The 10,478-nt window shown below is 47.7% G+C and overlaps 1 protein-coding gene across 3 annotated transcripts; it reads left to right on the top strand.

The window, feature by feature from the left end:
- RIT1 (Ras like without CAAX 1) lies at positions 1–7,445 on the top strand. 3 transcript variants are annotated; one of them, XM_033092212.1, is made up of 6 exons: positions 1–89; positions 524–675; positions 843–899; positions 3,299–3,372; positions 3,598–3,789; positions 4,823–7,445. In XM_033092212.1, exons 2-6 carry the CDS (start codon positions 570–572, stop codon positions 5,051–5,053), a joined length of 660 nt encoding a protein of 219 aa, XP_032948103.1. In that variant the 5' UTR covers positions 1–89; positions 524–569; the 3' UTR covers positions 5,054–7,445. The 3 variants fall into 3 exon arrangements, with proteins under 3 accessions (XP_032948103.1, XP_032948101.1, XP_032948102.1); XM_033092210.1 differs by having other exon boundaries at positions 18–141; XM_033092211.1 differs by having other exon boundaries at positions 34–69.
- Positions 7,446–10,478: the final 3,033 nt, after the last annotated feature.

The raw sequence follows: 10,478 nt of genomic DNA, 5'->3' as shown, positions 1-10,478 counted from the left end.
CTGCGTCACGGCGCGGCCCCGCCCCTCCCGCCGTGGCGCCATCTTCCCCGGCCGCGGGAGGGGTCACGGGTCAGTGCGGGAGCGCCGCTGTGAGTGGAGGGGGCCGCGGTGATGGGACCGGGCGTGGCCTTCCCGTCCCGAGTAGGAGCAGCGGGGTTCCTCGGGGCGGGGGCGCAGCTGGGGATGGGGGCGTGAGGACCCCTGCGGCCCGAGCGGCCCTGTGCCTTTGGTCCCCAAACCTCCACTCTCGCGCTCGGCGCCTCCTCCCTCCCGTGGCCGTGCCTCAGCCGGAAGAGAAATTCCGAATTCCTTTGTCTCGTTTTTCTTTTGGAAAACCTGTGATGTGTCACAGGACCGAGCTGCCCGGAGGGGAGGGTTGGGGAGGGGCAGTGTCCTCGGGCCGCGGGGACCCGGCCGCAGGGAGCTGGAGCACTCGGCCAGGGTAGGGGCGCTGGGCGCTGGCTCCGGGACTGCCGCGCCGGGTCACCAGCCTGGGTTCCCCGTGTTTTCCTTTCTCCCTTAGGTGCCTTTCTTTTCCTCGGGGCCGCGCAGGGGTCTCCGAGAAGACAATGGATTCTGGAACCCGCCCAGTGGGCAGCTGCTGTAGCAGCCCCCCGGGCTTCTCTCGGGAATACAAACTGGTGATGCTGGGCGCTGGCGGCGTAGGGAAGAGTGGTAGGTGACATTTCCTTCCAGATTTTAAGAAGTGAGGGTGAAAATGTCTGAACACGAATGACCGCCACTCAACCCGAACGGGAGACTGGCTTCGTGCAGTGTTGCTAACTTCAAATTGTTTCCGTGGCGCCTTGTGTGGACTTTAACTGTCATCTCTTCTTTTGAAGCTATGACCATGCAGTTCATCAGCCATCGGTTCCCGGAGGACCATGACCCCACCATCGGTAAGTCCAATTAGGGGTTAGATTTCCACAGAAACCCCCAAAAGCGTCTTTCCCGGTGTCCGTTTTTCAAATGGTTTTTAACTTTCTAATTTGAGCCTTTTTTCCATGTCTAATTCAGATTTATTTAACAAGAGAATCATAGCAGGATGGATAAACAAATGAATATTTCCCTTTCTCGGTTAACTCTCTATATACATAAGCATAAGCTGTCTTGAATCTGTCTGTCGTTAACCATTCATGGGACACTTTCTTTGTCATTGTTATGGGGGGGTATACTGTATTGCTAGATTAAAGGAAAAGTTTAAAGGCCACTTAACAAACCTTTTGCTGTCACTTCTCTAAGGGTCTGACTTGAGACTGACTCTGTAACTATGAGTCAGCTGGTTTGAACTTCCACAGAAGGAAGCAGAAAAACGAGTAGAGCCAGCCAGCTGAACTCTTAGAACCCAGGCTTGCAGAGCCTGGACCGCCCCTCAAGCTCTTCCTTCACGTCCTTAAGCTCAAGTTCATTAAATAATAAGACCCTCCATCAAGTCTTTTATTGTTCTCAATGCTCTGTTGTTGGCAAGACGCTGTTAGCATAACGGGTGACTTTATTTTGCCTTTTTAAAAAAAATTGCTGTTGTCTACAAAGACTAAGAACATCGCTGTCATTCCTAAACCATAAGGAAGTGGGTTGGATTCTAAGGGGTGTGATATCCCAGGAGAAAAAGGGTGGGGGGAGACGGGGCACAGAAGGTCTGCCATATTACTAGTATTTTCAGGATGTGGCACTCGGCTGGGGTCCTGGGTCTCTAGGAAGGATTTCCATTGGGCCAGGCCTCTGCTGCTGTTTTCTGCAAAGCCAGTGAGTGTTCTGTGCTAACCCAGCTTTGAATGTGGTCATTTTATCTGAGACCGCTGTGGATGGGAGAAATAGAAACAGTTCTTGTTGCTTCATGTACGAGATGAAATTTAGAACTTGTTCAGGGATTCAAACACTGTGGGAATTCTAGGAAGAAAACAAAGTCAGGGTTTAGGACAATTTACTTAGAACTCCAAAAGTATCTTTTCCTTTCTTTAAAGTCCTCTGAAAGAGTTATGTATTTCTTTTATCGACTTTTTTCCCAATCAGCTACTCTCCTGACAATATTAACTGATTCAGCAGCAAATACTTAATTCTCTTGAGTTCCTATTGTGTCCCAAGCACTGAGGTCGGCCCTGGCAGGTAGAGCCGTGAGCAAAAAGAAACCAGTGTCTGTTCTCACTGAGCTTATAATTTATTGCGTTTTGTTTCAAACTTTGGCTGCTAACTCCAAGAAGGAAAAGTTTACGTTGTAACCAGTACACATACAAGTGTGTGAGTGTATATGTAATTAAAATACCACAGAACTATACTTACCTCACTATGTGTGGTGTGCTCTGGTTATTTTCTCTTTCTTGTTAGGTTTCTGCGTGTTTATTTTAATGCTGGTCCCAACCCATTAAAGTCATTTACAACTCACTAATCCTACTGGACATTGACTTGTAGTCAGAGAAACATTGATTTAGTGAGTTCTTCACTTTTGAGGAAGAGTCAGATGCAGGGGTTCAAGAACAAAATTTTAAAAGGAAATACATCAGGTTGTAAGCAGCAATTGTTTGAATGATGGAACGATCAAGTGGGTTTTTTCTCTTTTTTACTTTCCTGTATTTCAAGGTTACTATAATATAATGATATGCATAAAGAAATTTGCTTTCATAAAGGAGAAATGGTGATGATATGGATTACTTGGAAAACAGGAAAGTAAGTTATGATTTTCCTCTTTTCTTTAGTATTAAAATGAGGAGGAACAATGGAGTATGGGTAAGCACAGAAGACTTTTGAGTCAAGGAGCCCTAGATTTTAATTCTGGCTATATCATTAATTATGTAATTTAATTCTGGGTATGTTATTAGTTAACTATGGGGAAGACGTATTAATGTTTTAATTTTCCTTATCTGTAAAATGGAGATACTAATTCCTCCCTCACTGGATTATTGTGACTATTGAATGAGTTAACGTATATAAATTACTTAGTATAATGCCTCTCATGTAATATCTGTTTAGTAAATGGTGAAGTTACTTTTCTCGCTTAATATTTAAAAAAAAAATCAGTAAAATAATCTCTCAGAATCCTTTTTTAGCTTAGAATTGTGGGTGAAGTCTTATAAACTTAAGTTTTGAATAAACTTACATCATGGCTTATGTGGAAAAACAAAACAAAACCTTAGTTGAAGACCCGATTTACGTATCTCAATAGACTTAGTATTTTTCCTGAGAAAAGGAGGGCCCTTAAAGAACGTTGGTGTAATCTGATTTTCCATTAGATGGATTTTTAAAGTAAGGTCGCATATTCATTGCTTGTGGGTTTACGGTACACCTTTCTTCCTTCCTGTAGAAGATGCTTATAAAATCCGGATCCGTATTGATGATGAGCCCGCCAACCTGGACATTTTAGATACGGCTGGACAGGTATCCACCCCCCGAATGCTATGAGTCAGGGTCTTCTCACTGTGGTAAAGGGGAGGGGAGGGCTCGTGCAGAGAAGGTCACTAGTTCATGTCTTTTAATTTTTCATGCACCCTGACTCAGGATAGCAGGTAATCAGTGCCTCTCTTCTTTAACCCGAAATAAAGAGCTACCGTGGACGTCGTTCTGGGGTACATCAGACCATTGATGACTCTTATCTCCCTCTAGGCAGAGTTTACAGCTATGCGGGATCAGTACATGAGGGCAGGAGAAGGGTTTATCATCTGTTACTCCATCACTGACCGTCGAAGTTTCCATGAAGTTCGGGAGTTTAAGCAGCTCATTTATCGCGTTCGCCGTACAGATGACACACCTGTGGTTCTTGTGGGAAACAAGTCTGATCTAAAGCTGCTGAGACAGGTGAGGACAGAGTTGAAAATGCCGCCTGTAATCTGGTGGGTTTAGTCATTTTTATTTCGGTTTATAGATTCCTCTGTCTTAAAATAAAAATTCAAAATTAGCTTCACCCTAACCTGGAAGACGAAGACTTCCCTCTATGTACTAGTGTGCTATGATTTTAGATAAAATCTGGATTTTAGGAATCAGTTTGCAGGACAAAATCTACCAGATAGTAATTAGATGGCAAGTAGGACTTGCATTAAATGAAGGATCATGGAATGGTCAGTCCCTAAAACCTCAGAAACAAATCTGTTTGTGTCGCACCAGAAGAAACTAAAATTAGACTTCCAGATATACTTCCGGAGGTGAGGGTTAGGAGCCCTGGGAGGGGAGAATAAGAGAAACTGTAGAGGATTTTGGGTAAGTGACACTCTGTCTAGGGCTTTGCTGCTTGGTGCAGAGTTTCTGGAAGCATAGGGCACGTTCGGGACGACTGGCGGAAGCAGTGAGTGGTACAGACTCCTTGGAAGTAGTTTGACAGTAGTTCAATTCATAATGCTTCTCAGTTAATCCTCATTCGAAAAATCTCTTCAGCGATTTAGATATAAAACGTTCACTGCCAGGCTCTTTATGGTAGCAAAAACTTAGGAAAAGACTTAATGTCCGAAAGTGGGAGAAGTTGTGGGACGTCCATGGTTGGATGTATCGATTTTGGGTTCCTTCGAGTTTTCAGGATCGTGGTTTTTTAAGTATAGCTCTCTCTGCCTTGCATTTTACTTTCTTAAAATGAAAAGTATGAAGAAAATTGGTATCTCTAACTGTTCCCTGTTCCGAAGTGCTGTTTTCGAAACAGAGTAGAAATAGATTCACCTAATCCGAAGGCAGAAGAAATCTCAGAATTTGCGTAGCCCTGCCCCCCAACGCCCCAGGCACCCCTGAGCGCTGAGCACCTGGAGATGTTCTCCCCCTGTCCAGGTGGCCCCTTCCCCTGTGGGTCATCGTAATTGTTTCCTCCGGTGCCATTACAAATTTTCTCACGGTTCCATTTGTAAAGGTCACCAAGGAGGAAGGGCTGGCTCTGGCCCGAGAATTCAGCTGTCCATTCTTTGAGACGTCTGCTGCGTACCGCTATTACATTGACGACGTGTTTCATGCCCTGGTCCGCGAGATACGCAGGAAAGAAAAGGAGGCAGTACTGGCCATGGAGAAAAAATCGAAACCCAAAAGCAGTGTATGGAAGAGGCTGAAGTCACCATTCCGGAAGAAGAAAGATTCCGTCACCTGAGGTGGCGAGGCGTCACCTGTGAACTGCAGTGCTTGGTCAGAGGGGTCCAGCACGTGCTTTCGTGAGCCGGGTCCTTGCTCTTTCTCCCGTTACGACTGTTGTTTTTAAAGTAACTGATGAAGGGGCCATGCCTCCTAGGAGTTTTCATGATGTGGTATTTCAAATATTGTCTCTTAGCTAATTCTGATTTATTAACCCAGTGGAGCACTGTCTGCTTTTGAATTGTCACATTAGAATTTGGTCTACCCACGTGTCGGGTTCTGTTGCTGATGGTAATGAATGAATTAATGTACGTTGTCGGTCCCCAGGGGGCCGCGTGCACCGTGCATGTCTGACTGCGCTCTCCAGAGGAATGCATGGCCCCGCCGCCCCCTTCGACTTCGGTTTCCTGGGACTGTCCCCGAGAAGGACCTCCGTCTTCTGCACACTGTGCCTCCTGGAGACATAACAAAATCCACACAGAGAAACTGGTGCCAAAGAGAGTGGTGCTGACGCCCAGCAGCTAGCTGTGGGACTGAGTCCTGTACAGACAGTGGAGTGACGAGATTGGGGGGATCGGGCCGGAGTTTACAGGAGCTGGGCTAGAAAGAGGGCAGGGTCAGGACGGCGTTCCCAGCACCACCGGGCTTCTGTAAGAAACGTGCTGGGATCGGTGACAACAAACAGGAGCGTATGACTTGCAGTGAAGGCTCCTCGTAGGATGTTATTTTGCTCCTTTCAGGGTTTGGCCTTCCTTTGCCTTCAGAGGCTAACGCTGTGGGAACCATTTCTGGATTGCTAACCTTGCTTCATCTAAATCCCTGCTTGGGACAGCCATCGCCTGGACAGGCTTGTTTTCCCCGAGGTGCACCTAGCAATGCACTTACATTCATAGCTTCTAGTGCTTTCCCTTAGCCTCCCTGCGCTCTCCAGGAGAGCTGGGCCTGGCCATCTGCTTTAGGCCCTTCATCAGACTGACGGCGTTTTCCAGGCAGAAGAGACATCAGGAGTCTGAGTAAAATTGTGTTGCTGGCACAAGCCTCAGTGCTCTAAGAAAGCCTGTGGTATTTCTGTTTAATGAGCCCGTCCTGAAGCTTTAAAACCCCCATGCGGCGAGTTCCTCATTGAAGATTTCTTGACGAGGACCCAGCTGAGTTCACCCCAGGGTTGTCTGAAGCTTGACAGAGCTCAGCCTGAGAGAATAGCACTTCCACAGCCTGTGCAGAGCTGACAGACGTCGTCCGAGAAGAAACAGCTTTAGTGTTGGTGGTGAGTTCTCTAGAATCAGGATGATTTTGATACCTGAGTACTGTGTGGAGGTTAAGTGCAAAAGTGCTCAGAGCAGTGTCACATATGCCGAACATTCCATGTCACTGAGTGGTGCTTGTATCCACTTTCGACCCTGAGAACTGTGTGATGCCTCTTAGAAAGCACACAGCTCAGCTTACTGTTTTCTGTTTTTATTACGGGCAGGACAGGGTCGTTGGGTTCTTCTAGTCAATGGCAGATGTTGCAGGTTTAAAGAAAAGTGCTGGCTGTGACTTTTTTAGCTGACTGGTGGTTTCTTTTAAAACTCCTGGAAATGTTTTTGCTACAAATGAGTCATGTTTTACGGTACTCAAGCCATCCAAAAATGAAAGACCTGGCATTTGAAAACGTGCAGGACAGAAATCTTACTGAACTGTAGCACTTTGGAGAAGCATGAAGACAGAAAAGAAATACAGCGCAATTCTGGATTTCACCATGTTTAAACCAGCTTTAAGCCTTCGAAGTGTAATGCCTTAGCTCTCATTACTGATGGCCTTGTTACGATGTGTTACTATCATCAGCAAGAACTTGACAGCTGTATAATTATTCGAGATAGTCCAGGTAGCAGAGAGCATTGTCAGAAGGGAAAGTCTGTTAGACCGGAGAGAATTTGTATTGTACAGAAGAACAATAACAAATCAGTGTTTTTAAGACTATCCCTGTCATCTGTTTGATTGTTGGATTCATTAGCCCATCAGTTGGGATTGAGACTTCTCTTCGTGGTGCTAAATAGTCTGACGCATACGATGTGTGTGAGTCAGAGTTCTCTTCTTAGTGACCATGCAGTGTACGTAATAAGCTCTAAATAGTCAGCTTTATCCACTTTGAGGGCATTACAGTCAATTACTGCCTGGAACTTGGAGGAGAAAAATTCAGGGAAAAGTTGAAAAGCACGGGAACTATTCACGTCCAGGGCAGATGGGTTACAAATTTAGAAGCTAGTGTCTAGAATCAGCTGTTTGGGATTCAGAAATGGACCTGTGTTTTACCTTCTTGATATGTTAGCAGTTACTGGTCTACTGGGGTGTGTGCGGAGGACATGTTTCCACTGACGCCCTTGTGTATGAAGACACTTTGTATGACGCAATACAAAACTCCTAAACCACTTGTTGGGCTTCTCCTTTACTTCCCGATGTGTGGGTAGAAATATTCGGAATCATTGTGAAGGGTCATTTTGAGAAAAACATTGGATACCGTGAAATTTTATATTCTGGTGTCATGCAGGGGACCCTGCTCCCTGTGCCATTTGTCATGCAGGATGTCATGCGGGGTCTCTGGTCCCGCTCCCCACATAAGAACGCAGGACATGGTGAGGCCAAAAAGGAACACCCACGGAGCCATAGGTAGGGGAGTCACACCACTGTAGTCTCGCTGGTGGCTGAGTTGAGGAAGCAGAAGCCACACGATTCGCAACCTGCCGTCCACTTCTCTCTGCCAACCAGCCTCACTTGCTATCTGCAATCCACTCTTGCTATCTCAGCCACCGTCTTCTTGCTGGCCCCCATTTGCTTGCTAGCATAGCCATGGCAGTTATATTAGTGGCCAATGGCTCACTGCTTACAGCTGACGGCCAACTAGCCACAGCTGATGGCCATTTACTACCTGAGCCAGCACCTTTCCACGTGAGGCTGAGAGCCTGGAAACTGCACTCCTGGCTCTGTCCCCACAGTGGGAAGTATTCAAAAACATGTTAAGAGCATGAGTTCTAGTACACGAGTGTCACGTGCTCGGAGCATATCATGGAATGCCCCTTCATTTGGAGAGGTTACGTCTTGGGTGGGGAGACGGGAGAAACACCCTGAAGGCGCTGGCACCTTTGCCAGCGGGGACAGGGTTAAAGTCGTTTCAAGGACGTAAACTAAGTGTGAGAGCGAGGAGTGAAATTGGAGGTGGTTGCTGGTAGCTCCACTATGCTGAATGGGCCTCCGTGTTGTGGAGAGGACTTAGTTTGGACACTAAGGGCGTGTATTTCGTTATTTAACAGTTACCCTGTGGCGCAGGAACTGTCCGTGTGGCCCACTATTGAAACGGGTCCCGAGGGCCCGGCACTCCATTTTCTGCTTAACATCTGTCAGGAAAGGCAGCGGAACCACGCGCTGTTTTAAGGGCCGTGAGGGATTCCAAGGAACACAAAATAGCCCTGCTCTTGAGCTCTGGTGAAATGCAGAGAAAAAACCACGAGAGCGCAGTCTTAGCGCAGTACGTTACGTGCTCCAAGCGGGGAATGTCACAGGAACTCAGACGGAATTAGTATGGCCGGACAGGAGGGAGAGTGAGGAGAGCCTGAATTTAACCTGAAGGGAAAAACAGATCAGAGCAAAGAGACGTAACTTCTGAAGTTTCTCCTCATTCCTGTTTCTGTACTGCTTATTTTCTTTAAAAAATTATTTTCTTATATAAGCACCCGACAAGGAATGGCTGGGGTTGCAGCTTTTCCAAACTCAGTCTCGAGAAGGGTGAGACGGAGAGCACTTGCTGCTTCCACAAGCTCCTGCCGTTCTTGGTCCGATACTGTGAATACTGGGTTTGCAGTAAGGCTGGATTTGTTCACCTTGGAATTAAAACCTTTTTATTAGATTATTCCTCCCCCATTTGACCAGCTCAGCTGGAACTGAATTTAGGTGGCACCGTGCAGGGAGCTAGTTGGAGAGAGAGCCTCGTCCTCTGACTAAGGGTTATTCACCTTGTTCTCAAAGTACCTCTCAGTGATCTCACTGCACACATCCGTTTTGTCTTTCTCCCTTTTCTGCCCGTTAAGAAGTGCTGTGACACAGGTAGGTAGAGCGTGAGTTAGAAGAAAACAAGAAAATAGCCACTGTGTTTATATTTTACTCAGAAGTTTCGACAAGTGTTTCAGAGCAAGTTGGGAGATGAGTCTGCTGCTTTTCCTCCTCGGTTTGTTGCTTAGCTGTTTCCAGGGTGTGTGTGCCCTTGGCCTGTTGGGCTGGACCGCACCCTCATCGGTGAGGAGAGCTAGAGCTGCCTTAGTGCTGGTCTGCAGAAAGACCCGGATGCATCGCGTGGCACTGCCGTGCCGCCTGTCTGGCCTCACTGTCAGGAGCACGGGACCAACTATGGCCTGGAGGCGCCAGGATGGATCTTTAGGACTTGTGGTCAGCGGTCAGTTGACCGTCCCATGTCTGGATGGCCAGAGCTGGCGCGCAGCCAGCTTCCTTCGGCTGAAATGCTCTAGCTGACCTAACTGAAGACCCCCAGCACGTCCTTTCTGCTCCTGGGGGGTTCCAGCTGATTGGGAAGACGAGGCCACCTAAAAACCGACATTACATTGACCAAAACAACCCTTGGCAAGGTCTAGGATTAACTTGGTAGGTGGGGTGGGCCCATGAAGGTGTCTCAGGAGGAGCAGTGGGACATGGAGCAATAGAAAGGCCAGAGCTGTGTAGAGGACAACTCCAACACAGGCTTGAGGGTAGCAAGTCCAGGCCGGACCGCGTGATGTGAGGGCGGGAGTACAGCCAGAGGCCAGCAGGGCCGGGCTGCGGGATGGAAAGCCAGGGAGGCCGGTCCGTCGCGAGCACAGCTCCCAAATACCTGGTGATTCTGCATCAGAGACAGCTGGAGAGCCATTTCGGTTTTTTCTCCTTTTCTCAGCTTAGCCTCTGGAAATGTTGATTTGACGGCTCTCTGGTAGGACCCGGGAATCTGTGTAAAAACAGAAACCCCCCCCCAGGTGATTCTGCCGCAGCCATGCAGCCGGCCCTGGATGACTAGGAGTCACTGAGCCCGCCCCGGGGGCCGTGGAAAGCGGTGACGGGCTGTTATTCACAAGGTGGGAAAAGTCAGTGGACGTACACCTGGGAGGAAGCGACAAGCAAGGCTCTGACAGTGCACAGGTAAGGAGACGGTATGGGACAGGACAAGCAAGAAAAACTTACAGGACGAAGGGCGGGGAGGTCTTTGTGTCGGGGGCGTTCTGAAACTGCCAGTCAACTTTGGAGCACGAGTTGGCCCATAGACAAAAAGGACTGGACGTTTTAACCTTGCTTAACAAACAAACAAGCAACAACCCTTGAGGGGCAGCTTTTGGTTCAGCGTGTACATTCCACAGCACACATGACCATGTCATGAAGGCACCCAGCTTTTTGAACAAAAGCTGCTGGGGTGGGGACGTGTCATT

Source organism: Rhinolophus ferrumequinum, chromosome 22, assembly GCF_004115265.2.
Source record: "Rhinolophus ferrumequinum isolate MPI-CBG mRhiFer1 chromosome 22, mRhiFer1_v1.p, whole genome shotgun sequence".
Lineage (NCBI taxonomy): Eukaryota > Metazoa > Chordata > Mammalia > Chiroptera > Rhinolophidae > Rhinolophus > Rhinolophus ferrumequinum.
This window is presented reverse-complemented; position numbering and strand designations above follow the sequence as displayed.